The 27,587-nt window shown below is 55.0% G+C and overlaps 3 protein-coding genes across 3 annotated transcripts; 2 read left to right on the plus strand and 1 right to left on the minus strand.

The window, feature by feature from the left end:
• Positions 1-2,489: 2,489 nt before the first annotated feature.
• Positions 2,490-7,436, plus strand: NDUFC2 (NADH:ubiquinone oxidoreductase subunit C2). Its single transcript, XM_054164620.1, has 3 exons — positions 2,490-2,691; positions 4,155-4,298; positions 7,243-7,436. The coding sequence occupies exons 1-3, from the start codon at positions 2,553-2,555 to the stop codon at positions 7,290-7,292; spliced, it is 333 nt and encodes a 110-aa protein (XP_054020595.1). The 5' UTR covers positions 2,490-2,552; the 3' UTR covers positions 7,293-7,436.
• A 9,706-nt stretch (positions 7,437-17,142) lies between these two features.
• On the minus strand, positions 17,143-18,291 carry LOC128897461 (thyroid hormone-inducible hepatic protein-like). Its single transcript, XM_054164665.1, has 2 exons — positions 17,703-18,291; positions 17,143-17,419 (listed from the first exon to the last, which is right to left on the minus strand). The coding sequence occupies exon 1, from the start codon at positions 18,126-18,128 to the stop codon at positions 17,721-17,723; it is 408 nt and encodes a 135-aa protein (XP_054020640.1). The 5' UTR covers positions 18,129-18,291; the 3' UTR covers positions 17,143-17,419; positions 17,703-17,720.
• A 4,351-nt stretch (positions 18,292-22,642) lies between these two features.
• Positions 22,643-23,781, plus strand: LOC104299865 (thyroid hormone-inducible hepatic protein). Its single transcript, XM_009900061.2, has 2 exons — positions 22,643-23,220; positions 23,504-23,781. Exon 1 carries the CDS (start codon positions 22,795-22,797, stop codon positions 23,200-23,202), a length of 408 nt encoding a protein of 135 aa, XP_009898363.2. The 5' UTR covers positions 22,643-22,794; the 3' UTR covers positions 23,203-23,220; positions 23,504-23,781.
• Positions 23,782-27,587: the final 3,806 nt, after the last annotated feature.

A 27,587-nucleotide genomic window follows, 5' to 3' on the forward strand; every position in this document is an offset into this window, starting at 1 on the left:
AACACCTCCAGGGACGGTGACTCCACCACCTCCCTGGGCAGCCCATTCCAATGACAAACGACTCTCTCAGTGAAGAACTTTCTCCTCACTTGGAGTCTAAACCTCCCCTGGCGCAGCTTGAGTTTTGAACCGTCTTCTACGTTTCTTCAACAGGACCTCCTTCAGAGGAGATGGCCCATGGAATGGTTGCACTCTTTGTGGTCTCTGAGTATTTTGGATTTTAAAATCATGTGGCTCTTGTTTGGACAGTGGGCAAATAGAGTAGTCTCTGTGGTATTTGTGTAACCAACTAGCTTGTACATTTACACTCCTTGCAGCCAATGACCTCATTTTTGGACCTTTTTTTTTTTAATACTTTCTCAAAATTTCTGTCTTTTCAAAACTCCAGCAAGGGCAGGGAGGTCATTCTGCCCCTGTACACTGCACTGGTTAGGCCACACCTTGAGTCCTGTGTCCAGTTCTGGGCCCCTCAGTTTAGGAAGGAGGTTGACTTGCTGGAACGAGTCCAGAGAAGGGCAACAAAGTTGGTGAGGGGTTTGGAACACAGCCCTGTGAGGAGAGGCTGAGGGAGCTGGGGTTGCTTAGCCTGGAGAAGAGGAGGCTCAGGGGACACCTCATTGCTCTCTACAACTACCTGAAGGGAGGTTGTGGACAGGCAGAGGTTGGTCTCTTCTCCCAGGCAATCAGCACCAGAACAAGAGGACACAGTCTCAAGCTGCGCTGGGGAAGTTTAGACTGGAGGTTAGGAAGAAGTTCTACACAGAGAGAGTGATTGCCCATTGGAATGGGCTGCCTGGAGAGGTGGTGGAGTCAGCATCATTGTGGGTGTTCAGGAGGAGACTCGATAGGGTGCTTGGTTGCATGGTTTAGTTGATTAGGTGGTGGTGGATGATAGGTTGGACATGATGATCTCTGTTCTCTTCCAGCCTGGTTTATTCTATTCTTTTTTACCACACTTTACTGCCTCGGTGCCACTTCCACCTATATTCCATTTTCAGTCAAAGTTTCGATGCTCAGACAGAGTAGGGCAATCACAATACTCACATGTTTATCCCTCTGACTAGGGTAACATCCAAAAAATAAAGACCAAAACCTCTTCCTCCTTCAGAGCAATCAGGACAGGATAGACCTATGGGCCAGGGGTATGAGGGCTGCATCCTTCACTTGGGTCACAGCAATGCTGCAGGCTGGGGAAAGGCTGGCTGGAAGGCTGCCCAGAAGAAAAGAACGTGGATGTTGGTTGATAGCTATCTGAAGATGAGCCAGCAATCTGTCCAGGTGGCCAAGAAGGTAAACAGTGTTCTGGCCGGTATCAGGAATTACGTGGCCAGCAAAACTAGAGCAGTGATTGCCCTTCTATGCTCAGCACTGGTAAGGCTGGACCTCAAATACTGTGCTCAGTTTTGGACCCCTCACTGTAAGAAGATCGAGATGCTGGAACATGACCAAAGAAGAGCAGTGAAGCTGGTGAAGGGTCTGGAGAGCAAGTCTTGTGAGGAGCAGCTGAGGGACTTAGAGTTGTTCAGTCTGGAGAAAAGAAGACTGAGGGGAGACCTCATTGCTCTCTACAACTCCCTGAAAGGAGGCTGAAGTGAGGTGGGGGTCAATCTCCTCTCCCAAATAACAAGTGACAGGAAAGGAGGAAATGGTCTCAAGTTGTGCCAAGTTGGATGTTGGGAAAATCTTACTTATTGGAAGGGTTGTCAAGCCCTAGAGCAGGCTGCCCAGAGAAGTGCTGGAGTCACCACCCCTGGGGCTATTTAAAAGGTGCAGATATGGAGCTTAGAGAAATGGTCTAGTGGTGACCTGGTGGTGTTGGGTTAACTTTTGGACTTGACCACCTTAAAAGTCTTTCTCAACTTCAACAATTCTGTGGTTCTCCATCAGTGCCTTTGTAAGTCAAGCTGACATCCTCCAAGCATGAGTGCCCCAACTTTGGCATCTCCCCTTGAGGAGTGGTGACAGCCCAACCTTCTCTGTGTGGAGAAAAGATAAAAATGATTTTCTTAGGAAAAAGGCTGGGAATTCTTTAGGATACCTTCCAAAGCTGGGGTGTTTTTCGATGGTTTTGTCAGTCCCGGTACTGTTGCAACTGGCTTAATGTGATTTTATAGTCATTATAAAAGGAAAACAGTAACACCACAGTAAATCTCAATCTTTAATCTGTTGGCAGGAAGAGCTCTAAAAACACCAGTTGGGTTTAATTTTAGAGTTTAATGAAATCCCTAACGTAATCGGAGGCTGCAACTGCACAGGCAGCGGGGCCGAGCCGCTTCACTCGGAGGGCTCAGAAGCGCGGGCCCCCCATGCGCTCCCCAGTGAAGCCGCCCCACTGGGGACCTGTGCGCTGGCCATTTGGAGTTGTTGTTGGTGGTGGTTTTAAAAGCGCGGGGTTTTGCTGTTGAAGAGGGGTCTGGGTTAAAAGCGGGGTTTGGGTTAAAGCGGGGAAGCGCGGCGGAACCCGTGAGGCCGGCGGCGGGCGCGGCGGAGGGGAGCGCTGTGCTGCACCGCTCCGCTCGGTCACCTTCGGCGGGCGCGGGCCGGCCGCCATCATGGCGTTCCTGCCGGACGAGTCGCGGTCGCTGCCGCCGCCCCCCCTCGTCAACAAGGGCTCCGTCTGGCTGGGTCTGTGCGGCTGGGTGGCGGCACTGCTGGACAACGGCTTCAACCGTCGCCCCGTCATCCGAGCCGGTGCGGCGGGCGTGGGGAGGAGAGGCCTGAGGGGAGGGGATGGGGGTACGCGGGATTTGGGGGTGCTCTGAGGGATACAGGGGAAGGGAAAGAGGAGACGGCCCTGAGGTGAGGGGCTGGGGAGGCAGAGAGGATTGGGTGGGCTGGGGAAGGAAGGGGGTATGTGGGATTTGGGATGACTGTGGTGGATATAGGGCCTCTGAAGTGAGAGGCTGGAAGGGATGAGACGGGAGAGGGATGCGTTATGGGACCAGGCGGTGAGTGTGGAAGCTTTAGGGGCAGGATTGGATGGGAGGGAGCCCTGAGGTGAGGGGGCTGTTGTCGGGGGCGGGGGGTGGAGGTAAGCGGAAGGGGCTGGGGAAAGCTGCATTGCATGGGCGTGGAGGGGACCTGGGGTGACTCTCTGAGGAACATGGTGGGGTGAGAAGGGGAGGGAGCCCTGAAGTGAGGGTCTGAGGAAAGGGGTTTGTGGAATTTGGGGTCACATTGAGGAAATTAGGGGTGGGGGGAAGAAGAGACAGCCCTGAGATAGGGGACTGGGAGGGCTAGAGGGGAGTGGGAGGGGGCTGGGGAAGGGGGTATCTGACATTTGGGGTCACTCTTGAGGGTTGTAGATGCAAGGGAAAGGGTAGGGCACCCTGAGATGAGGGGATGGGAGAGTCAGAGGGGGCTGTGGGAAGCAGTATCTTGCATGTGGGGTCATGCTGAGGGATGTAGGGGCAGGGGGAAGGGGAGACAGCCCTGAGGTGAGGGCCTTAGGAGGCAGAGAAGATTTGGTGGGATCTGGGGAAGGGAGCATGTAGGATTTGGGGTGACTGTGAGAGATACAGGAGTGAGAGAGGGAACAAGAGATGTCCCTGAGGTAAGGCTTGGAGGTGGGGATAAGCAGGTTCTGAGGTAACCTTGATGAATATAGGGACAGGGGGATGAGGAACAGTCCATGAGGTGAGAGGCTGGGTGGGAAGAAGGGATTAAGTGGTCTGGAAAAGGGGTTATGTGGGATTTGGGGTGGCTGTGAGGCAGGGGGAAGATGTGTGGCCTCAGTGGTGCGAGGCTGGAAGGGATAAGAGAGGAGGGGATGCTCTGTAGGATTTGGGGTGACTGTGTGAGAGTTGTAGGGGTGGAAACAAAGGGGAGGGAGTCCTGAAGTGAGGGGTCTGTTGATGGTAGGGTTGGAGGTAATCCAAGAGCATTGTGTGGAAGTAGAGGGGATTTGGGGTGACTCTCTGAGGAATATGCATGGCAGGAAGGGGAGGGAACCCCAAGGAAAGGAGAGGTCTTTCTGGCAGGGCCATGGGAGGTCTTCAGGTGAGGGTACTGCAGGATCCTGGCAGGGGGACAACCATGGGAGCAAAGCAGGGAGAGAGGAGCTGGGGTGTGTGGAGTCACAATGTCTGAGACGGGCTGCCTGCCTGAGGCCGGGAGACGGTCTGTGGCAGGGGCCATTCCTCCTTCTGCTGCAGGTGTTCACCGCCAGATCCTGTTCACTACCGTGGGGTGGTTCGCTGGCTATTTCCTTGTTAAGCGGTCAGAGTATATGTATGCCAAGGTGGACAGAGAGCTCTTTGAGTACATGAGGCAGCACCCAGAAGACTTCAAAATAGGAGGTATTGTAAACTGGGGTGTTAAAAAAGACCTCAGCCCACCAGAATGTACCCAGTAGGAAGTGCTGATGTATTTCAGGATGCTGCTGGGCTGCCTGCAGAATCTCTTCTTTTCTAGTGAGTCTCACTGACTGCTTAGACTTTTCCTGCTTCTTCACAACCTTAAGTTGTATTAGGAATTTTATGATACAAAAATAGGTATTTTTACTGAGCTGATCAGCTGCTGCTTTGATGACCAACTCTTCACCCTAGAAGATGATTTAATATAAACATAGCAGAGCCAAATAAAATCGGTGTAGATCAAACTTGCGTCACTGAAGAAGGAGTAACGAAAATTGACAGGGTTTATTCTTGCAAAATCACAATGTTACTGTTTATTCTTGTAGACTCCCAATCATTTGGATTGGGAAAGACCTTTTAGATCATGGAGTCCAACCACTAACCCATCAGTGCCAGGTCACCACTAAAACATATTCCTCAGCTCCACATCTACACATTCTTGTAAATCCCTCCAGAGATGGTAACTCCAGCGCTACCCTGGGCAGCCTCCTCCAGGGTTTGACAACCCTTTCAGGAAATAAATTTTTCGTAATGTCCAACCAAAACCTTCCCTGGCACAACCTGAGGCCCTTTCCTCTTGGCCTATCACATACCTATCCCAACCAAGTTGGGAGCAGATGTTGGTCAGTTAGAGGGTAGAAAGGCTCTGCAGAGGGACCTCGACCGACTGGACAGATGGGCAGAGTCCAATGGGATGGCATTCAACAAGTCCAAGTGCCAGGTGCTGCACTTTGGCCACAACAACCCCATGCAGAGCTACAGGCTGGGGTCAGAGTGGCTGGAGAGCTCCAAGACAGAGAGGGACCTGGGGGTGCTGATTGACAGCCACCTAAACATGAGCCAGCAGTGTGCCCAGGTGGCCAAGAAGGCCAATGGCATCCTGGCCTGTATTAGGAATAGTGTGGCCAGCAGGAACAGGGAGGTCATTGTGCCCCTGTACTCTGCACTGGTTAGGCCACACCTTGAGTCCTGTGTCCAGTTCTGGGCCCCTCAGTTTGGGAAGGACATTGAGACACTTGAACGTGTCCAGAGAAGGGCAACGAGGCTGGGGAGAGGCCTTGAGCACAGCCCTGTGAGGAGAGGCTGAGGGAGCTGGGGTTGTTTAGCCTGGAGAAGAGGAGGCTCAGGGGAGACCTCATTGCTCTCTACAACTACCTGAAGGGAGGTTGTAGCCAGGAGGGGGTTGGTCTCTTCTCCCAGGCAACCAGCACCAGAACAAGGGGACACAGTCTCAAGCTGTGCCAGGGGAAGTTTAGGCTGGAGGTGAGTAAAAAGTTCTTCACTGAGCGAGTTGTTCGTCATTGGAATGTGCTGCCCAGGGAGGTGGTGGAGTCACTGTCCCTGGAGGTGTTCAAGAGGGGATTGGATGTGGCACTTGGTGCCAAGGTCTAGTCATGAGGTCTGTGGTGACAGGTTGGACTTGATGATCTTTGAGGTCTCTTCCAGCCTTGGTGATACTGTGATATTACCTGGGAGAAGAGACCAGCCCACCTCACTGCAACCTCCTTTGCACTGCTAAAGCTGCAGTGCTGCTTGTTTCAAGAACCATGTGATGAGTATTCAGCAAATAAGCAGAGCAGGTGAAATAAGAATAAACAGAAATGTAAGGAAACCTTGCTTGGCTCTTGCTGACTTAGAACCTTGGTAATGAACAGCATTGTGCTAAACATAGTCACTAAGTCCACCAAGCCCACCAATTCAATGGCAAATTTTGGTGAAAAAGGCCTGTTTTCTAACAAAATCCAGTCAGGTGACTTTGGCTGTTGGGTTGTAAACCCTGTTATGGCATTTTGGGAAGCATTACTAGAAGTAAAGAACTCTCAGTACAGAGATCTCTTCACAGGGACCTTCAGTTCAGCCCTAGGGAAGAAAAGTTGCATATGAAGGGACTGAAGCATCTCTGCAAAGGGCACTGGTGGTAGGAGTTTGTCTCCAGGTAGTTTACAAGGGAATTCATGCTTTTCTGGAAGGAATTGGTTTGGTTTGCAAGGTTAGAAGCAAGGATCTTGCAAATACTCCATCTCTAGATAGAAACTAAGCTTCTGTAGAGAGTTTTAATTGGACAGAGTGTCTCTCTTTAGTTCTTGAGGCAGAAAGATTGAAGACAAGTGTGACCAGCAGGTCAAGGGAGGTCCTCCCCCTCCTCTACTCTGTCCTAGTGATGCCGCTTCTGGAGTACAGGGTCCAGTTCTGAGCTCCCCAGTTCAAGAGAGACAGGAAAGTACTGGAGATAGTTTAATGGAGGGCTATAAAGATGGTGAAGGAGCTGGAGCAACTATTATGAGGAGATCTTGAGAGACCTGGGGGTGTTTAGCCTGGGGCAGAGCAGACTAAGAGGGGATCTTATCAGTGCTTAACATCTAAAGGGTGGGGAGCAAGAGGATGGGGCCAGACTTTCCAGTGGTGCCCAGTGATAGGAGAAGGGGCAGTGGGCCCAAACTGGAACACAGGAAATTCCATCTGAACATAAGGAAAAACTTGTTTCCTGTGACGGTTCAGAGCACTGGACCAGGCTGCCCAGAAAGGTTGTGGAGTGTCCTTTTCTGGAGAGATTCCAAATCTGCTTGGATGGGATCCTGTGGAACCTGTGCTGGGTGACCCTGCTTTAACAGGGGAGTTGGACTAGGTCATCCACAGAGGTCCTTTTTGTTCTGTGATCTGATTTATGCAGCAAGCAAATAGCTTGCTGTTGATAGTAGAAGCTTCCTTTTCGATGATTTCCTTACCTTTAGAATACTAAATACCCTAAACTAAATCTCCTAAATACTGAATACTCTAAACTTTAGGATTTAGAGTACTAAATCCTGAAGTTCACAAAGCCACCAAAAAAATCCTTGGAACCCTCTGAGATGCTGATGAGGTTTCCACAACCCCTTGCCTCTTGCAGAAAAGAAGAGAATAGGAGAGCTGCTGGAGGATTTCATCCCAGTTCGCTGAGGGTTTCTCCAGCAGTAATGTGTCACAGGAGGCATCTGCTGAACCAATGCCATACTGGGAGCTTCAGTGGGGTGGCTGTGGCTGCTCAACCATCCATGGCTTGGAAAAAGAACTATTACTGGCTTTCATGGAATAAAAGCTATGAATAACTACTCTGTGTGGAATGCTTTGTTACTCTGTTCCATCTCGCTGATCAATGTGTAGGTGTCTGAGGCTTGGAACGTTTGATGCCCCCTTCCTGGAGATGTTCAAGGCCAGGTTGGATGAGGCCTTGAATAACCTGGCCTAGTTGAGAAGCCCGTGGCAGGGAGGTTGGATTAGATGGTCTCTAAGGTCTCTTCCAGCCTAGGCCATTCTATGATGATTCTATGATTCACCCCTTTCTCAGTTTTTATTTTCAGGATGAAAAGGGAAGATTGCTCCCACAAGACAGATCTTACCAACTCCAGAAAGTGGTTGGGTAAATTCCTCCTTTTTCTTTCTCACTGATGTTTCTCCTAACCCTTGAATGTGCTCTGGACCAGCTCCTGTAGGCCCAAGCTGTGTGTCAAGTGTTGAGGCTGGGCTGGTCACTAGACAAAGTGCCAGATGCTCTCTCTGTACCCCTCTGCCTTCCCAAAGGGAAGAGGCAGGGAATAAGGGAGAGACACCAATAGGTTGGGAAAGAAACCAGAGTCTCTAGTGAAACAGTAACAATAGAAAGAAAATATAATAATAGTAATAAAAAAATAATGAAATACAGAGAAATGCACACAAACCCAATAGCCAACTGCCCCAGGGGCCAGGCTGGACTGAGGGGCAGATAGGAACTGGATTCAGAGGCACATGGGTTGGGATCAAAGTACAGAGAAAGTCCTTGAACACAGGACATAGAAGAAGAGAGCTTGACCCTCATGATCCCTCAGCTTTATATTGAGTATGATGACCATGGGATGGAATCCCTTGTTGGTCAGTTTAGGGTCACCTGCCCTGTCTGCTTCTCCTCCCCACAGCTACCAACTCTTACTGCACCCCAAGGTGGCACACAAGATTGGCAGCAGCAAGTATGTTCCCTCCATATTTTGCATCCTCATGTTGCCTTATTTTTGCTGAGGATCAGGATCCAACCTTTCTCATGTAGTTGTTGGCTCCCTCACCCACATGCTGGGACCACATGTTCCAGACACACTGAGAATCAGAATCACAGAATGGGTTGAAAGAGGCCTTTGAAGGTCATCTAGTCCCTCTCCCCTGCAGTCAGCAGGAACATCTTCAACAAGTTCCTCAGTGCCCCATCAAACCTGGCCCGGATTGGTACCAGGGACGGGGCTTCTACCACCTCTCTGAGCTACCTGTGCCAGTGTTTACCATCCTCAGTGTTAAAAATGTCTTCCTTGGATCTGCAGCTCTTCTGAAGTTCACTGCAGGGTGCCCAGCACCTCTGCAGCCTGAAGCACTTCCAGTTTAGGCTGCTCCAGCTGTGGAAGTTTTTTATTGAATTAACAGTTTCCTGCACTGGCATCAGGCCTGGCATCCTCCTGTGCTGCCAGGTTCCTCATGTGCACTTGGGGTGACTTTCTGCGGTGTGCAGCATCTCAAAACATCTTCTCAAGCACCTCTTATCTAGGGAAGCCTCTCACTGTGCTCTGGGTGCTGTTGCCTCACCCCTACTTCCAGCCCAGTACTGTGCAGAAGGGTGGGAGAGTTGAGCTCTTCTCCTTGCCTTATCACCAGCATCTGGTTCTGCTCCCAGGGGATGTTTAAGCAGAACTTCTGAACTCCTGGGATCTGCTGCTGGTAAAAATGGTTATGCCAGCAGAGCTCCATTAGCAGCCCGTGCTTTGGCTCTGTGGCCATCCCTTATGGGCCCTTCTCTCTGCAAGAGGGACAGGGATGAGTGTCCCCCAAATGTGCCACATACATGAGCTGTGCATTCAGCAGGTTCCCCAGCTTTTCCTGCCCAGAAAAGGGGATCAGCTTTTGCACCACTGCTGCCAGCATAAGGAATAAATTCTTCACAGTGAGGGTGCCAAGATCCTGGGAGACATTGCCCAGAGAAGTTGTGGATACCCTGAAGTGTTTAAGGTGATGATGGATGGGGCTTTGATCACTTTTATCTAGTGGAAGAGGCTCCTGCCCACAGCTGCTGAAGGAGGAAGAGGTCCATCAGCTCCATTAGTGATCAGTGGTAGGGACTTCTTGAGACTGGCTAGAGAAGGGTGTTTAGAACTTATTAACCTTTGGGTCCAAACTGGGTTTTATCTCGGGTCTCCATGACAGCCTTGTGCCCAGGTCACAGCTTCTGCTTCCCCCAGTGTTGCCAGGCAGAAATTCTCCTCTTCAACAGCAAAGTTCACATCCCCATGGCGGCTGGAAACAGCACTGGCGTCCCAGGAGTCTCCTCTGCCTGTCTGCCCTTGTCCTGCCAGGGACCAGCACTGGGTTTTTCAAGGATAAAGACCTCTTCTGTGACCATCTCGAGTCTCTTATCAGCTGTGCCCAACAGCTGTGGCCACAAGCCATGGCCAGCAGCAGGGCACTGACACATCCCTGGGGCCAGCGTGATGCAACGTCCTGCAATCGGAGTAGGCAAAAGTTTCCTGTGAAACACAGGGGTTGGGGCCAGCTGGCAAGGCAGCAGCTCACAGAGGGTCCTGAGGGATTGCAAGTGGCCCTTAAGTCGTCAGCAAGTCCCTCCAGCCAGCCCACATCACAGGGCTTGTCTGGGAGCATCTTGTGTTTCTAATTGGTCATGATCAACAGCGGTGGTGAGCACTTCCCTGGATGTCCCACAGCACCCCTGTCCTGGAGCACCACCAGCCTCTCCAGCTGCCCAGCACACAGCCTGAGCCAAAAGCCACTGATGGAGGTGCCTGCAGGCCTCCCTCACCGTGACCAGCATTTTCTCCAGGTAAAATGAGTCCTACCCCTGAGCTCTAGCCATGTAGAGTCATAGATTAGTAGAATGGTTTGGGTTGGAAGGCACCTTAAAGAGTCTTGAAGACTCCCAGTTTGGTGACCAGGATGTCATGCAGGACAGTTCCAAATGCTTTAGACAAGTCCAGGTGGGTGCCATCAGTTGCTCTACCCTTATCCACTCATACTGTAGCTCCATCAACCCCACCTATTAGTACAGGCTGGGGACTGACCTGCTGGAGAGCAGTGAAGGGGAAAAGGACCTGGGGGTCCTAGTGGATGGAAGGATGACCATGAGTCAGCAATGTGATCTTGTGGTCAAGAAGGCCAATGCCATTGTGGGGTGGATTAGAAGGAGTGTGGTTAACAGGTCAAGTAAGGTTCTCCTGCCCCTCTACTCTGCCCTGCTGAGGCCACCTCTGGAATCTTGTGTCCAGTTCTGGGCCCCTCAGTTCAAGAAGGAGCTCAGGGAACTGCTTGAGAGAGTCTGGCTCAGAGCCACAAAAATAATGAAGACAGTGGAACATCTTCCTTAGGGGCAGAGCCTGAGGGAGCTGAAGCTCTTTAGCTTGGAGAGGAGGAGACTGAGAGGTGACCTTAGTAATGTTTGTAAATATGTGAAGGGTGAGTGCCAAGAGGATGGAGCCAGGCTCTGCTGGGTGATGCCCAAGGACAGGACAAGGGGCAATGGGTGGAGGTTGAGACAAAGGAAGTTCCATGGAAACAGAGGAATGATTTATTTTTTTCAGTGTGAGGGTGACAGACACTGCAACAGGCTGCCCAGGGGGTTGTGGAGTCTCCCTCTGGAGATATTCAAGACCTGCCTGGATGTGCTCTGGTGTCATCTGCTCTAGGTGATCTTGCTCTGGCAGTGGGGTTGGACTGGAGTGCTGTTTGCCCAGATTTTGGAGAATTGGTCCTTGGCAGCTGCTTTTATAGAAGAACAAAACTTATGTGGTGGTGCAATGAGATCCTCAGGCTGCTGCACCCCGACCCCAGTGTTAGGGCAAATCTCCTCCTGACCTACTATCCTACTGGGGAGATCATAGAATCATAGAATCAATAAGGTTGAAAAGGACTGGAATGGGCTGCTCAGGGAGGTGGTGGAGACACCATCCATGGAGGTGTTCAAGAGGGGACTGGACGTGGCACTTGGTGCCATGGTCTAGTCATGAGGTCTGTGGTGACAGATTGGACTTGATGATCTTTGAGGTCTCTTCCAACCTTGGTGATTCTGTGATTCCGTGACCTCAGAGCACATCGAGTCCAACCCATCACCCAACACCTCGTGACTAAACCATGGCACCAAGTGCTATGTCCAATCCTTTTTCAAACACTTCCAGGGACAGTGACTCCACCACCTCCCTGGGCAGCACATCCCAATGGCCAATTATTCTTTCTGGGAAGAACTTTCTCCTCACCTCAAGCCTAAACTTCCCCTGACACAGCTTGAGACTGTGTCCTCTTGTTTTGGTGCTGGGTGCTGGGAGCCAAGGTGCCCACCTGGCTACAACCTCCTTTTAGGAAGTTGTAGACAGCAATAAGGTCTCCCCTGATCCTCTTCTCCAGGCTAAACAACCCCAGCTCCCTCAGCCTCTCCTCACAGGGCTGTGCTCAAGGCCTCTCCCCAGCCTCGTTGCCCTTCTCTGGACACGTTCAAGTGTCTCAATGTTCTCCTTAAATTGAGGGGCCCAGAACTGGGCACAGGACTCAAGGTGTGGCCTAACCAGTGCAGAGTACAGGGGCACAATCACTTCCCTGGTCCTGCTGGCCACACTATTCCTGATCCAGGCCAAGATGCCATTGGCCTTCTTGGCCACCTGGGCACACTGCTGGCTCGTGTTCAGCCTACTGTCAACCAGTACCCCCAGGTCTCTGCCTGGCTGCTCTCCAGCCACTCCAACCCCAGCCTGTAGCACTGCATGGGGTTGTTGTGGCCAATGTGCAGCACCCTGCACTTGGACTTGTTGAATGCCATCCTGTTGAACTCTGCCCATCTGTCCAGCCTGTCAAGATTCCTCTGCAGAGCTCTCTCACCCTCTAGCAGAGTAACACTTGCCCCTAGCCTGGTGTCACCTGCAAATTTACTGATGATGGACTCAATCCCCTCCTCCAGATCATCAATAAAGATATTGAAGAGGATGGGGCCCAGCACTGATCCCTGGGGGACACCACTAGTGACTGGCTGCCAGTGACAAAGGCCTTCCAAAAGTCCAGGTAGACTACATCCACAGCCTGCCCCACATCCACCAGGCAGTCCCCTGATCATAGGAGATCAGGTTGGTCAGGCAGGACCTGCCCTTCCTAGATCCATGCTGGCTGGGCCTGAGCCCTTGGCTGTCCCGCAGGTGTGCTGTGATTGCCCCCAGTCTTCCACAGCCATGGGGTGGAAAGATGAAAACTCCCATGTCCCCATGTCATCCCTGCCACCTCCTCCTGTCAGATACTCCAATGCCTCTGCTTCCCCCCTCAAATCCCCCAGGGTTCTCTTGCTCGTAGCTCAGACCTGCCTAGCACTTTTTCAGGTGTAAGAGGGCGTCAGCTTCTGCTGCCAGCTGCCATCTCCTCCCAGAAGATTCCCAGCCATCCTTCTCACTGCTGTGGAGTTGCCAGACCCCTCTCTAGAGCCCCCCACCCTGGTAGCTACTTAGCCAGAGGTGACCAGTGCCCATAACCTTGCTGTGGGGAGGATAAGTCAAAGCCAGAATGGTCTTGAGAGCTGGGACAGAAGTCATCAACAGGCAAAAGGAGGTGAGAGTTCCTGTTTAACCCAAACCTGGACAAGGGGCTGGGGTCTTGGGGGTATTTGCTTCCCACAGAGCCTGACTTCTGATAATCTGCTGCCCTTCAGGGCCTGTCCCCAGACTCAGACCCTGTGTGAGACAGCTCCAGGGCAGAAATCGTGATGACCAGGAGAAAGGCACGGAAAGCTGTGGGGCAAAGAGCAGCACCAGCAGTGGTGGGACATCCCTGGGGAGGTTTCTGAAGGGAACCTCGAACCTGGCAATTCCTTACTGTGTGAGCTGACGACGCCCTGCTTCTCTTCTGATGGCACATCAGTGAGTGTGGGCAGAAATTCTTTACAATGAGGGCAGAGAGACAAAGGAATAGGTTGCCAACACGGGTGACCCACCCTGGCACATGTTCAAGATCAGGGGGCTCTCAGCAACCTGCTGTAGTGCAAGATGTCTTTGCACAGAGCAAGGGGATGAAACTAGATAGTCTCTGAAGGTCCCTTCCACCCTAAACCATCCCATGACCGATTCCTCTGTCACCCTGACACCTGGCTATTGGGCTGCAGGTGGCTGTGGACCATGTACCTGTGGCCTGCAAAAAGTGGGGACAAGCTGAAGCTAAGGTGGTCATGACAGATAGAAGAAATTACCTGAACAGGCAAGAAGAGGTGAGAGCAAATGCAACCCAAACCTGGACATGAGGCTGGAGTCCCAGGAGCGGTTGCTTTCTAGAGAGGCTGAGACTGCAGCTCCACTGGGCCCCAGGGATAGTCCCCAGGCTCAGCCCTGCTTGGAGCAGCTCCAGGACAGAAAACCTGATGGGCAGGAGAAAGGCATGGAGAGCTCTGGGGCACAGAGCAGCAGCAGCTGTGGTGCTCACCCAGGCAGGGACTTCTAAAGAGCTTCTGAACCTGGTGATTGTGTTGTGCATGGAGTGATGCTTTCCTCCCTCTTTTTCTTCCTCCCTCCCATGGTTCTGGGTGCCCAGCAGCAGAGTTCAGTGTTCATGTTGTTGCTTGTCTGGGCTGTGTTTGGCACAGACAGTGGGCAGCAGATGATACTGGTGTTGCTGGTGACATAATGAGGAATTGTTTTTAGGATGAGGGTGGTGACATACAGGAACAAGTGGCCCAGAGAAGTTCTGTATGCCCTATGGTAGGATAGGGGTCTGAGCTACCTGATCTAGTGAAAGATGCCCTGCCAAGGACAGGGGGTTAGACCAGGTGGTCTCTGAAGGTCCCTTCCAACCAAAACCACCCCATGACTCTGACTCCTTGTGCCTTTGAATTTCCCATCACTGCACTGGAAAGTTCCCTCATGGCAGAGCCGGCGTCCCCCTGCCCCACGCTGGGACACTCCCCAGGGGCTGCAGGCAGCACAAAGCAGCAGACCAACAGTGTTGGTTCAACAGAGGCAGAGAAGCTCTAAAGGTGATTTGGAGTTCTCATGTCCCTCTTCTAGTTCCCTAGCCTATGCCACTGCACTTCCACTTGAGGTGACATTGCCCTGGGGGCAGCTTAGGTATCTCCCAGAATCTCCATCACGCTCCACTTTCCCTAGAGAAGACACAAGGCTGCAGCCTTGCCAGGGCTGAGGAGCACTGTGGGGGCCAGATTTGCTCTGAGGTCCTCATGCTGGATTTCGGGAGTGATGTTTGCCCAGATTTTGGAGAACTGGTCCTTGGCAGCTGCTTTTATAGAAGAACAAAACTTGTGTGGTGGTGCAATGAGATCCTCAGGCTGCTGCACCCCAGCCCCTGTGTTAGGGCAAATCCCCCTCTGACCCACTGTCCTACTGGGGAGACCATAGAATCATAGAATCAGTAAGGTTGGAAAAGACCTCAGAGCTCATTGAGTCCAACCCATCACCCAACACCTCATGACTAACTAAACCATGGCTTCAAGTGCCACCTCCAATCCTTTTTCAAACACCTCCAGGGAGGGTGACTCCACCACCTCCCTGGGCAGCGCATCCCAATGGCCAATTATTCTTTCTGGGAAGAACTTTCTCCTCACCTTGAGCCTAAGCTTCCCCTGGCACACCTTGAGACTGTGTCCTCTTGTTCTGGGAGAAGAGACCAAACCCCTCCTGGCTACAACCTCCCTTCAGGAAGTTGTAGACAGCAATAAGGTCCCCCCTGATCCTCTTCTTCAGGCTAAACAACCCCAGTTCCCTCAGCCTCTCCTCATAGGCCTTGTGCTCCAAACCCCTCCCCAGCCTCGTTGCCCTTCCTGGACACGCTCAAGTGTCTCAATGTCCTTCTTATATTGTGGGTCCCTGAACTGCGCACAGGACTCAAGGTGTGGCCTAACCAGTGCAGAGTACAGGGGCAGAATGACCTCCCTGCTCCTGCTGGCCACACTATTCCTAATGCAGGCCAAGATGCCATTGGCCTTCTTGGCCACCTGGGCACACTGCTGGCTCATGTTCAGCCTACTGTCAACCAGTACCCCCAGGTCTCTGCCTGGCTGCTCTCCAGCCACTCTGTCCCCAGCCTGAACCTCTGCATGGAGTTGTTGTGGCCAATGTGCAGCACCCGGCACTTCGACCTGTTGAATGCCATCCTGTTGGACTCTGCCCATCTGTCCAGCCTGTCAAGATCCCTCTGCAGAGGGATCTCTCTCTCTCACCCTCTAGCAGAGTAACACCTGCCCCTAGCCTGGTGTCACCTGCAAATTTACTGATGATGGACTCAATCCCCTCCTCCAGATCATCAATAAAGATATTGAAGAGGATGGGGCCCAGCACTGATCCCTGGGGGACACCACTAGTGACTGGCCTCCAGCTGGATGTGGCACCATTCACCACCACTCCCTGACCACCACCCTCCAGCCAGCTCCTAACCCAGCACAGACTGCTGCTGTCCAAGCCAGGGGCTGACAGCTTGGCCAGGAGTTTGCTGTGGGGGACGGTGACAAAGGCCTTCCAAAAGTCCAGGTAGACTACATCCACAGCCTGCCCCACATCCACCAGGCAGTCCCCTGATCATAGGAGATCAGGTTGGTCAGGCAGGACCTGCCCTTCCTAGATCCATGCTGGCTGGGCCTGAGCCCTTGGCTGTCCCGCAGGTGTGCTGTGATTGCCCCCAGTCTTCCACAGCCATGGGGTGGAAAGATGAAAACTCCCATGTCCCCATGTCATCCCTGCCACCTCCTCCTGTCAGATACTCCAATGCCTCTGCTTTCCCCCTCAAATCCCCCAGGGTTCTCTTGCTCGTAGCTCAGACCTGCCTAGCACTTTTTCAGGTGTAAGAGGGCGTCAGCTTCTGCTGCCAGCTGCCATCTCCTCCCAGAAGATTCCCAGCCATCCTTCTCACTGCTGTGGAGTTGCCAGACCCCTCTCTAGAGCCCCCCACCCTGGTAGCTACTTAGCCAGAGGTGACCAGTGCCCATAACCTTGCTGTGGGGAGGATAAGTCAAAGCCAGAATGGTCTTGAGAGCTGGGACAGAAGTCATCAACAGGCAAAAGGAGGTGAGAGTTCCTGTTTAACCCAAACCTGGACAAGGGGCTGGGGTCTTGGGGGTATTTGCTTCCCACAGAGCCTGACTTCTGATAATCTGCTGCCCTTCAGGGCCTGTCCCCAGACTCAGACCCTGTGTGAGACAGCTCCAGGGCAGAAATCGTGATGACCAGGAGAAAGGCGCGGAAAGCTGTGGGGCAAAGAGCAGCACCAGCAGTGGTGGGACATCCCTGGGGAGGTTTCTGAAGGGAACCTCGAACCTGGCAATTCCTTACTGTGTGAGCTGACGACGCCCTGCTTCTCTTCTGATGGCACATCAGTGAGTGTGGGCAGAAATTCTTTACAATGAGGGCAGAGAGACAAAGGAATAGGTTGCCAACACGGGTGACCCACCCTGGCACATGTTCAAGATCAGGGGGCTCTCAGCAACCTGCTGTAGTGCAAGATGTCCTTGCACAGAGCAAGGGGATGAAACTAGATAGTCTCTGAAGGTCCCTTCCACCCTAAACCATCCCATGACTGATTCCTCGTCCCTTTGAATTCCCCATCACTGCACGGGGAAGTTCCCTCATGGCAGAGCCGGCGTCCCCCTGCCCCACGCTGGGCCACTCCCCAAGGGCTGCAGGCAGCACAAAGCAGCAGACCAACAGCGTTTTACAGAAGTGGGTTTATTAGCAAAGACTGGGGCAGGTGTCCCTTCGAGTCCAGGTACCAGCTGGAAAAGGGCTCGGCGGTCGCAGGGGACCGGGGGAGCTCAGGGCCGCCACGCAACGGCGCTGCCTTTCGTGCTGCTCTTTGAAAATAAAGAAGATGGCACAGGGCATGTGGCTCTCCTGAGGGACCTCAGCACGACCAGATGCTTCTTCCTATGAGGATAAGGCACCATCTGGCTCTCTGGCGGCTGCGACCGTCGCTGCTGCGCGCTGCCAGCGCAGGACATCGGCTGCCGTGGTCCCAGGAGGGTCAGTGGGGCTGGGGAGGAGCCTGCGACGGTCGGTCATGGGGATGTCCTCTTCTTCATGCCACCAGCACCCATCCTGCAATGGCAGATGTCCTTGAGCCCGAAGGCCTTACTGAGGACAGAGCTGGTCCACCAACCCCAGATCCCTTGACCCCAAACCCCAAAGTTTCTGCACAGAGGGATGAGATGAGTCCCACCCTTCAGCGTGGAGCTGGAATCCTGGCAGCATTTGAGGGGACAGCCTTCATCTCAAGGCACTTCTCAGGAGCTTCCCACCCCTGCCTTCTCGGGGACTACTCCGGGACGTTGGGCGCCCCTTGCCCCAGTGCACCTGGGCTCCACGTCCCCCCAGCTCTTACCTGGGTGCCAGGGCAGGGTCACCAGCTGGGCTGCCCCTCGCTGGGGCTGATCTGCTCCAGGATCTGGCTGTACCTCCGGGTGAGGGCGTTGGTGTCCCTGGTGAGGTGGGTGAGGACCTGCTGCAGGCCGGCCAAGTGGCGGGAGAGGCGCTCCTCCAGCTCCGCATCCATGGTGTCGCTGTCATCTGAGGAGCCGTTGGTGTCGGCGTCGGCACCGCTCTGGCTCTGGTCGGTGACAGAGGCCAGGCCCTTCTCCACCATGGGCTTGATGGCTTTGAGGAGCTGGTAGCGCTCATAGAGGTCTGTGTTGCCTTCCGGGGCCGAGGCCGAGCCCTTCTCCTGCGGGTAGACTCCTCGCAGCAGGCTGGGGAACATCACCTCCTGCTCCATCTTCTGGGTGGCTGAGAAGTACTGCTCCATGGCCATGCTCCCACAGCTCCCACAGTGCTGCTCTGGGCTCCTCTCGGGGTGCTGCCTGCTCCCCGTCACCACTGAGGCCTTTTTATGCAGCACCGGGGCACGTCCCTCCTCTGCTCTCCTCTGCTGTCCCCTCCTGCCAGCCCTGGGCCGGACGGGGTGGCCACGGGGCTGGGCTTGGCTCCGGCCCAGCTGGGCCCTGGCCATGTGTGTCCTTGGCTCTGTGCAACGTGTCCTGGCCCAGCCTCCCCGTGGCCTTCGCCCAAGCTGGCCGGGGGTCCCACTCTGCCCACAGGACAGGCGCGGGGTGGTGAGGAGGCAGGGTACCCGGGGCCTCTCCCGCCCTGCTGCAGGTGCCCCCAGTACAACCGCTTCTGGGGCTCCGGGAGACTGGGGCCAGCTCTTGCTCCCCAGTGCAGGCAGCAGTGCTGCCAGGGGGGCGTCACCTGTGCCCCCTCCTTGCTGCCACACGCTCGGGACGTGAACCCTGCAGGGGCATTGAGCAACCACCTGCTGCAGACTGTGGAAAATGCCGCTGGGGATGTGCTGCAACGCAGAGTCCCACGTGGGGGCCTGAGCACAGAGGAGCCAACTGGTGCCCAGACATGGGGGGCCCCAGACACATCCCTTCTTCCCTGCATTTCCCTCAGCCTGGCAGGGACAGGGACAGAGGCCTGAAGCCGCTCTCTGGAGCTCCTGTGGCAGCAGCACAGTCGCTGCTGCCCACGGGGCGGTGTGAATGGTGCCAGCTCCCCACTGCCCCCATCCTGAGGCAGAGGCCATAGCTGGGGCAACGACCATCACTGCCTGTCCACGCATGTCCCCACGGTGTGTGGCAATCAGGGAAGGTTGTTCTATTTGTGGAAAGGCTGCAGGGTCACTCATCCTTTTTGCAGTCTCGGCGGTGGCATCTGTCTCACCCCTGCCAAGTGTCCAACCCCGGTGCCCACACTGCTGCCCACTTTTCCTCCAGACGTGTCCCCATTGCTCCTCTTATCCCTCCCCACGTGCCTCTGGCATCTCTGGGTATCCTGCCATGGGGCACTGAAGTGCTGCCAGCCCTATGAAGGTGCCAGACGGGAGCTTGGCCTTGTCCAGCCATGTTGCTTGGTCTCTGCAGAACTCCTTGGAGGTGCAGGAACATCACAGGGTCTGGGGACAGAGGGACACCGGGGCCGTAACTGCCACCTTGCTTCTCTGTTTTGGCTTCAGCACTGCCTTCCCAAGCTGCTTGTAGCGCCCAGAGCAGTGGGCTGGGGGCTGCCCAGGGCTCAGCTGCACCAGGTCTCTCCCCAGCTTCCCACCCATGGGACATGGATCATTCCCAAAGCCTCCCTTTGTCTTCAGGGACCTTATCAGCCAAAAGCAGGCCCTCCACAGCCCCCTGGAAGACCTTAGGTGGAGCTTCTGCTGCTGGCAGCGATGGCAGGAGGAGGGAGAGGGGCTGGAGCCCAGCACAGCCACCATGGGGCTGCAGCATGGCTGGGGCCAGGATGAGCAGATTCAAGGGCGTCCAGCCCCAGGTTGGGTCCACCTGGGTAGAGGCCACAGCTGGGTCAGTGGCCAGCAGTGCCTGTCCTGCCGTGTCCCCGCAGCGTGTGGCAATCAGGGAAGGTTGTTCTATTTGTAGTCAAATAACAGAATCAATCACAGAATTGCTTCAGTAGGAAGAGACCTTTAAGATCTTTGAACGGAACCACTGACTCTGTCAAGTGCTACTAAACCATGTCTCTCAGCACCACATCTCTGTGGTGTTTAAACACGGTTTGGAGATTCAAACACCTCCCTGGGGAGCCTGTTCCAGTGTTTGAGAACCCTTTCAGGAAACTTTCCCTAACACAACTTGAAGCCATTTCCTATTGTCCTATCACTTGTTACTAGGGAGAAAAGACCATCTCCCACCTGGCTACAACCTCCTTTCAGGGAGCTGTAGAGTGTGAGAAGGTCTTCCCTCAGGCTCCCTTTTTCCCCCAGACTTAACAACGCCTCTTCTCTCAGCCACTCCTCACCAGATCTGTTCTCCAGACCCTTCACCAGCTTTGTTACCCTTCTCTAGACCCATTCCAGGATCTCAATGCCCAATGTACTGAGGAGCCCAAAACTGAGCACTGTAGTCTAAGTGTGGCCTCACCAATGGTGTGTACAGGGAACAATCACTTCTCTGGTCCTGCTGGTCACACTGTTCCTGATATAGCCCAGGATGCTGTTGGCCTTCTTGGCCCCCTCAGCACACTGCTGACTCAAGTTCAGCTAGCCCTCAACCTCTGCTGCCATAGTTTGGGCAAACCTCGCCCTGACCTTCTGGGGAGCACATCTTTAGCCACAGCCCAGAGTGGAGGAAATGCCATCACACGTGTCCCCAAGTGTCCCCGTCTTATCTCTGGTATTTCCTGCTATTGACTTCCCTCACAGCACTGCTGAGACCATGGGGAATGAAGGAGTCACAGCCCCAGGGTGCTGAGTGCCCCACCTCAGGCTGTGTCTGGCCCAGCTGCCCTAGGCAGAAGTGAAGATGCTGGGTCAGAGATATGCCAGGGGAGAGACCACATGTCCTGGAGGGTTGTGGAAGGGAGCCCCCTCCCAGGCACTGGCTGCCATGACTCCTGCTCGCTTGTCCCCAGTGGGAAGGAAATAACCCAGCAGAAGCTGATGGCTGTCACCAGAGGCTGCAGACAAACGTGTTCTCCATAAACCTCATGGAGAAGCTTCAGGCTCAGAGCAGATGCAGCACCCCGTGCCGACTGGGAGGGGACACTAGAACAACATTGCACCTCCCAGCAGTGCCATGGTGGCACAGATCCTGGATGTGGCCAAGCTCCTGGTGAGTAACTGCACAGGGCCAACAGTGCCCACAAGCCTCAGTGCAGTGCTGGCCTCATGGCAGGAGACTCAGAAACCCTGGGGACACCTGGGAAAGGACAGGAGGATCAGTGGGGAGAAGCCTGCTGAGGAGAGGACAGGCAGCAGTGTGGGCACCTGGCTTGAACAAGTGGCAGGAGTGGGAGCGATGCCACTGCTGAGACTGCAAAAAGGATGAGAGACCCTGCAGCCTTTCCACAAATAGAACAACCTTCCCTGATTGCCACGCGCTGCGGGGACACGGCAGGACAGGCACTGCTGGCCACTGACCCAGCTGTGGCCTCTACCCAGGTGGACCCAACCTGGGGCTGGACGCCCTTGAATCTGCTCATCCTGGCCCCAGCCATGCTGCAGCCCCATGGTGGCTGTGCTGGGCTCCAGCCCCTCTCCCTCCTCCTGCCATCGCTGCCAGCAGCAGAAGCTCCACCTAAGGTCTTCCAGGGGGCTGTGGAGGGCCTGCTTTTGGCTGATAAGGTCCCTGAAGACAAAGGGAGGCTTTGGGAATGATCCATGTCCCACGGGTGGGAAGCTGGGGAGAGACCTGGTGCAGCTGAGAGCTGGGCAGCCCCCAGCCCGCTGCTCTGGGCGCTACAAGCAGCTTGGGAAGGCAGTGCTGAAGCCAAAACAGAGAAGCAAGGTGGCAGTTACGGCCCCGGTGTCCCTCTGTCCCCAGACCCTGTGATGTTCCTGCACCTCCAAGGAGTTCTGCAGAGACCAAGCAACATGGCTGGACAAGGCCAAGCTCCCGTCTGGCACCTTCATAGGGCTGGCAGCACTTCAGTGCCCCATGGCAGGATACCCAGAGATGCCAGAGGCACGTGGGGAGGGATAAGAGGAGCAATGGGGACACGTCTGGAGGAAAAGTGGGCAGCAGTGTGGGCACCGGGGTTGGACACTTGGCAGGGGTGAGACAGATGCCACCGCCGAGACTGCAAAAAGGATGAGTGACCCTGCAGCCTTTCCACAAATAGAACAACCTTCCCTGATTGCCACACACCATGGGGACATGCGTGGACAGGCAGTGATGGTCGTTGCCCCAGCTATGGCCTCTGCCTCAGGATGGGGGCAGTGGGGAGCTGGCACCATTCACACCGCCCCGTGGGCAGCAGCGACTGTGCTGCTGCCACAGGAGCTCCAGAGAGCAGCTTCAGGCCTCTGTCCCTGTCCCTGCCAGGCTGAGGGAAATGCAGGGAGGAAGGGATGTGTCTGGGGCCCCCCATGTCTGGGCACCAGTTGGCTCCTCTGTGCTCAGGCCCCCACGTGGGACTCTGCGTTGCAGCACATCCCCAGCGGCATTTTCCACAGTCTGCAGCAGGTGGTTGCTCAATGCCCCTGCAGGGTTCACGTCCCGAGCGTGTGGCAGCAAGGAGGGGGCACAGGTGACGCCCCCCTGGCAGCACTGCTGCCTGCACTGGGGAGCAAGAGCTGGCCCCAGTCTCCCGGAGCCCCAGAAGCGGTTGTACTGGGGGCACCTGCAGCAGGGCGGGAGAGGCCCCAGGTACCCTGCCTCCTCACCACCCCGCGCCTGTCCTGTGGGCAGAGTGGGACCCCCGGCCAGCTTGGGCGAAGGCCACGGGGAGGCTGGGCCAGGACACGTTGCACAGAGCCAAGGACACACATGGCCAGGGCCCAGCTGGGCCGGAGCCAAGCCCAGCCCCGTGGCCACCCCGTCCGGCCCAGGGCTGGCAGGAGGGGACAGCAGAGGAGAGCAGAGGAGGGACGTGCCCCGGTGCTGCATAAAAAGGCCTCAGTGGTGACGGGGAGCAGGCAGCACCCCGAGAGGAGCCCAGAGCAGCACTGTGGGAGCTGTGGGAGCATGGCCATGGAGCAGTACTTCTCAGCCACCCAGAAGATGGAGCAGGAGGTGATGTTCCCCAGCCTGCTGCGAGGAGTCTACCCGCAGGAGAAGGGCTCGGCCTCGGCCCCGGAAGGCAACACAGACCTCTATGAGCGCTACCAGCTCCTCAAAGCCATCAAGCCCATGGTGGAGAAGGGCCTGGCCTCTGTCACCGACCAGAGCCAGAGCGGTGCCGACGCCGACACCAACGGCTCCTCAGATGACAGCGACACCATGGATGCGGAGCTGGAGGAGCGCCTCTCCCGCCACTTGGCCGGCCTGCAGCAGGTCCTCACCCACCTCACCAGGGACACCAACGCCCTCACCCGGAGGTACAGCCAGATCCTGGAGCAGATCAGCCCCAGCGAGGGGCAGCCCAGCTGGTGACCCTGCCCTGGCACCCAGGTAAGAGCTGGGGGGACGTGGAGCCCAGGTGCACTGGGGCAAGGGGCGCCCAACGTCCCGGAGTAGTCCCCGAGAAGGCAGGGGTGGGAAGCTCCTGAGAAGTGCCTTGAGATGAAGGCTGTCCCCTCAAATGCTGCCAGGATTCCAGCTCCACGCTGAAGGGTGGGACTCATCTCATCCCTCTGTGCAGAAACTTTGGGGTTTGGGGTCAAGGGATCTGGGGTTGGTGGACCAGCTCTGTCCTCAGTAAGGCCTTCGGGCTCAAGGACATCTGCCATTGCAGGATGGGTGCTGGTGGCATGAAGAAGAGGACATCCCCATGACCGACCGTCGCAGGCTCCTCCCCAGCCCCACTGACCCTCCTGGGACCACGGCAGCCGATGTCCTGCGCTGGCAGCGCGCAGCAGCGACGGTCGCAGCCGCCAGAGAGCCAGATGGTGCCTTATCCTCATAGGAAGAAGCATCTGGTCGTGCTGAGGTCCCTCAGGAGAGCCACATGCCCTGTGCCATCTTCTTTATTTTCAAAGAGCAGCACGAAAGGCAGCGCCGTTGCGTGGCGGCCCTGAGCTCCCCCGGTCCCCTGCGACCGCCGAGCCCTTTTCCAGCTGGTACCTGGACTCGAAGGGACACCTGCCCCAGTCTTTGCTAATAAACCCACTTCTGTAAAACGCTGTTGGTCTGCTGCTTTGTGCTGCCTGCAGCCCTTGGGGAGTGGCCCAGCGTGGGGCAGGGGGACGCCGGCTCTGCCATGAGGGAACTTCCCCGTGCAGTGATGGGGAATTCAAAGGGACGAGGAATCAGTCATGGGATGGTTTAGGGTGGAAGGGACCTTCAGAGACTATCTAGTTTCATCCCCTTGCTCTGTGCAAGGACATCTTGCACTACAGCAGGTTGCTGAGAGCCCCCTGATCTTGAACATGTGCCAGGGTGGGTCACCCGTGTTGGCAACCTATTCCTTTGTCTCTCTGCCCTCATTGTAAAGAATTTCTGCCCACACTCACTGATGTGCCATCAGAAGAGAAGCAGGGCGTCGTCAGCTCACACAGTAAGGAATTGCCAGGTTCGAGGTTCCCTTCAGAAACCTCCCCATGGATGTCCCACCACTGCTGGTGCTGCTCTTTGCCCCACAGCTTTCCGCGCCTTTCTCCTGGTCATCACGATTTCTGCCCTGGAGCTGTCTCACACAGGGTCTGAGTCTGGGGACAGGCCCTGAAGGGCAGCAGATTATCAGAAGTCAGGCTCTGTGGGAAGCAAATACCCCCAAGACCCCAGCCCCTTGTCCAGGTTTGGGTTAAACAGGAACTCTCACCTCCTTTTGCCTGTTGATGACTTCTGTCCCAGCTCTCAAGACCATTCTGGCTTTGACTTATCCTCCCCACAGCAAGGTTATGGGCACTGGTCACCTCTGGCTAAGTAGCTACCAGGGTGGGGGGCTCTAGAGAGGGGTCTGGCAACTCCACAGCAGTGAGAAGGATGGCTGGGAATCTTCTGGGAGGAGATGGCAGCTGGCAGCAGAAGCTGACGCCCTCTTACACCTGAAAAAGTGCTAGGCAGGTCTGAGCTACGAGCAAGAGAACCCTGGGGGATTTGAGGGGGAAAGCAGAGGCATTGGAGTATCTGACAGGAGGAGGTGGCAGGGATGACATGGGGACATGGGAGTTTTCATCTTTCCACCCCATGGCTGTGGAAGACTGGGGGCAATCACAGCACACCTGCGGGACAGCCAAGGGCTCAGGCCCAGCCAGCATGGATCTAGGAAGGGCAGGTCCTGCCTGACCAACCTGATCTCCTCCTATGATCAGGTGACTGCCTGGTGGATGTGGGGCAGGCTGTGGATGTAGTCTACCTGGACTTTTGGAAGGCCTTTGTCACTGGCAGCCAGTCACTAGTGGTGTGCCCCAGGGATCAGTGCTGGGCCCCATCCTCTTCAATATCTTTATTGATGATCTGGAGGAGGGGATTGAGTCCATCATCAGTAAATTTGCAGGTGACACCAGGCTAGGGGCAAGTGTTACTCTGCTAGAGGGTAAGAGAGCTCTGCAGAGGAATCTTGACAGGCTGGACAGATGGGCAGAGTTCAACAGGATGGCATTCAACAAGTCCAAGTGCAGGGTGCTGCACATTGGCCACAACAACCCCATGCAGTGCTACAGGCTGGGGTTGGAGTGGCTGGAGAGCAGCCAGGCAGAGACCTGGGGGTACTGGTTGACAGTAGGCTGAACACGAGCCAGCAGTGTGCCCAGGTGGCCAAGAAGGCCAATGGCATCTTGGCCTGGATCAGGAATAGTGTGGCCAGCAGGACCAGGGAAGTGATTGTGCCCCTGTACTCTGCACTGGTTAGGCCACACCTTGAGTCCTGTGCCCAGTTCTGGGCCCCTCAATTTAAGGAGAACATTGAGACACTTGAACGTGTCCAGAGAAGGGCAACGAGGCTGGGGAGAGGCCTTGAGCACAGCCCTGTGAGGAGAGGCTGAGGGAGCTGGGGTTGTTTAGCCTGGAGAAGAGGATCAGGGGAGACCTTATTGCTGTCTACAACTTCCTAAAAGGAGGTTGTAGCCAGGTGGGCACCTTGGCTCCCAGCACCCAGCACCAAAACAAGAGGACACAGTCTCAAGCTGTGTCAGGGGAAGTTTAGGCTTGAGGTGAGGAGAAAGTTCTTCCCAGAAAGAATAATTGGCCATTGGGATGTGCTGCCCAGGGAGGTGGTGGAGTCACTGTCCCTGGAAGTGTTTGAAAAAGGATTGGACATAGCACTTGGTGCCATGGTTTAGTCACGAGGTGTTGGGTGATGGGTTGGACTCGATGTGCTCTGAGGTCACGGAATCACAGAATCACCAAGGTTGGAAGAGACCTCAAAGATCATCAAGTCCAATCTGTCACCACAGACCTCATGACTAGACCATGGCACCAAGTGCCACGTCCAGTCCCCTCTTGAACACCTCCATGGATGGTGTCTCCACCACCTCCCTGAGCAGCCCATTCCAGTCCTTTTCAACCTTATTGATTCTATGATTCTATGATCTCCCCAGTAGGATAGTAGGTCAGGAGGAGATTTGCCCTAACACTGGGGTCGGGGTGCAGCAGCCTGAGGATCTCATTGCACCACCACATAAGTTTTGTTCTTCTATAAAAGCAGCTGCCAAGGACCAATTCTCCAAAATCTGGGCAAACAGCACTCCAGTCCAACCCCACTGCCAGAGCAAGATCACCTAGAGCAGATGACACCAGAGCACATCCAGGCAGGTCTTGAATATCTCCAGAGGGAGACTCCACAACCCCCTGGGCAGCCTGTTGCAGTGTCTGTCACCCTCACACTGAAAAAAATAAATCATTCCTCTGTTTCCATGGAACTTCCTTTGTCTCAACCTCCACCCATTGCCCCTTGTCCTGTCCTTGGGCATCACCCAGCAGAGCCTGGCTCCATCCTCTTGGCACTCACCCTTTACATACTTACAAACATTACTAAGGTCACCTCTCAGTCTCCTCCTCTCCAAGCTAAAGAGCCTCAGCTCCCTCAGGCTCTGCCCCTAAGGAAGATGTTCCACTGCCTTCATCATTTTTGTGGCTCTGAGCCAGACTCTCTCAAGCAGTTCCCTGAGCTCCTTCTTGAACTGAGGGGCCCAGAACTGGACACAAGATTCCAGAGGTGGCCTCAGCAGGGCAGAGTAGAGGGGCAGGAGAACCTTACTTGACCTGTTAACCACACTCCTTCTAATCCACCCCACAATGGCATTGGCCTTCTTGACCACAAGCTCACATTGCTGACTCATGGTCATCCTTCCATCCACTAGGACCCCCAGGTCCTTTTCCCCTTCACTGCTCTCCAGCAGGTCAGTCCCCAGCCTGTACTAATAGGTGGGGTTGATGGAGCTACAGTATGAGTGGATAAGGGTAGAGCAACTGATGGCACCCACCTGGACTTGTCTAAAGCATTTGGAACTGTCCTGCATGACATCCTGGTCACCAAACTGGGAGTCTTCAAGACTCTTTAAGGTGCCTTCCAACCCAAACCATTCTACTAATCTATGACTCTACATGGCTGGAGCTCAGGGGTAGGACTCATTTTACCTGGAGAAAATGCTGGTCACGGTGAGGGAGGCCTGCAGGCACCTCCATCAGTGGCTTTTGGCTCAGGCTGTGTGCTGGGCAGCTGGAGAGGCTGGTGGTGCTCCAGGACAGGGGTGCTGTGGGACATCCAGGGAAGTGCTCACCACCGCTGTTGATCATGACCAATTAGAAACACAAGATGCTCCCAGACAAGCCCTGTGATGTGGGCTGGCTGGAGGGACTTGCTGACGACTTAAGGGCCACTTGCAATCCCTCAGGACCCTCTGTGAGCTGCTGCCTTGCCAGCTGGCCCCAACCCC

This window comes from Dryobates pubescens, chromosome 10, assembly GCF_014839835.1.
Source record: "Dryobates pubescens isolate bDryPub1 chromosome 10, bDryPub1.pri, whole genome shotgun sequence".
Classification (NCBI taxonomy): domain Eukaryota; kingdom Metazoa; phylum Chordata; class Aves; order Piciformes; family Picidae; genus Dryobates; species Dryobates pubescens.

What these genes read in the sequence shown, in the direction of transcription:
- LOC128897461 (XM_054164665.1), bottom strand. Translation starts at nt 18,128, where the DNA reads ATGGCCATGGAGCAGTACTTCTCAGCCACCCAGAAGATGGAGCAGGAG.
- LOC104299865 (XM_009900061.2), top strand. Translation starts at nt 22,795, where the DNA reads ATGGCCATGGAGCAGTACTTCTCAGCCACCCAGAAGATGGAGCAGGAG.
- NDUFC2 (XM_054164620.1), top strand. Translation starts at nt 2,553, where the DNA reads ATGGCGTTCCTGCCGGACGAGTCGCGGTCGCTGCCGCCGCCCCCCCTC. An exon ending in TCGCCCCGTCATCCGAGCCG is followed by an intron (nt 2,692 to 4,154) that starts GTGCGGCGGGCG and finishes CTTCTGCTGCAG; the next exon opens with GTGTTCACCGCCAGATCCTG. An exon ending in AGAAGACTTCAAAATAGGAG is followed by an intron (nt 4,299 to 7,242) that starts GTATTGTAAACT and finishes TGCCTCTTGCAG; the next exon opens with AAAAGAAGAGAATAGGAGAG.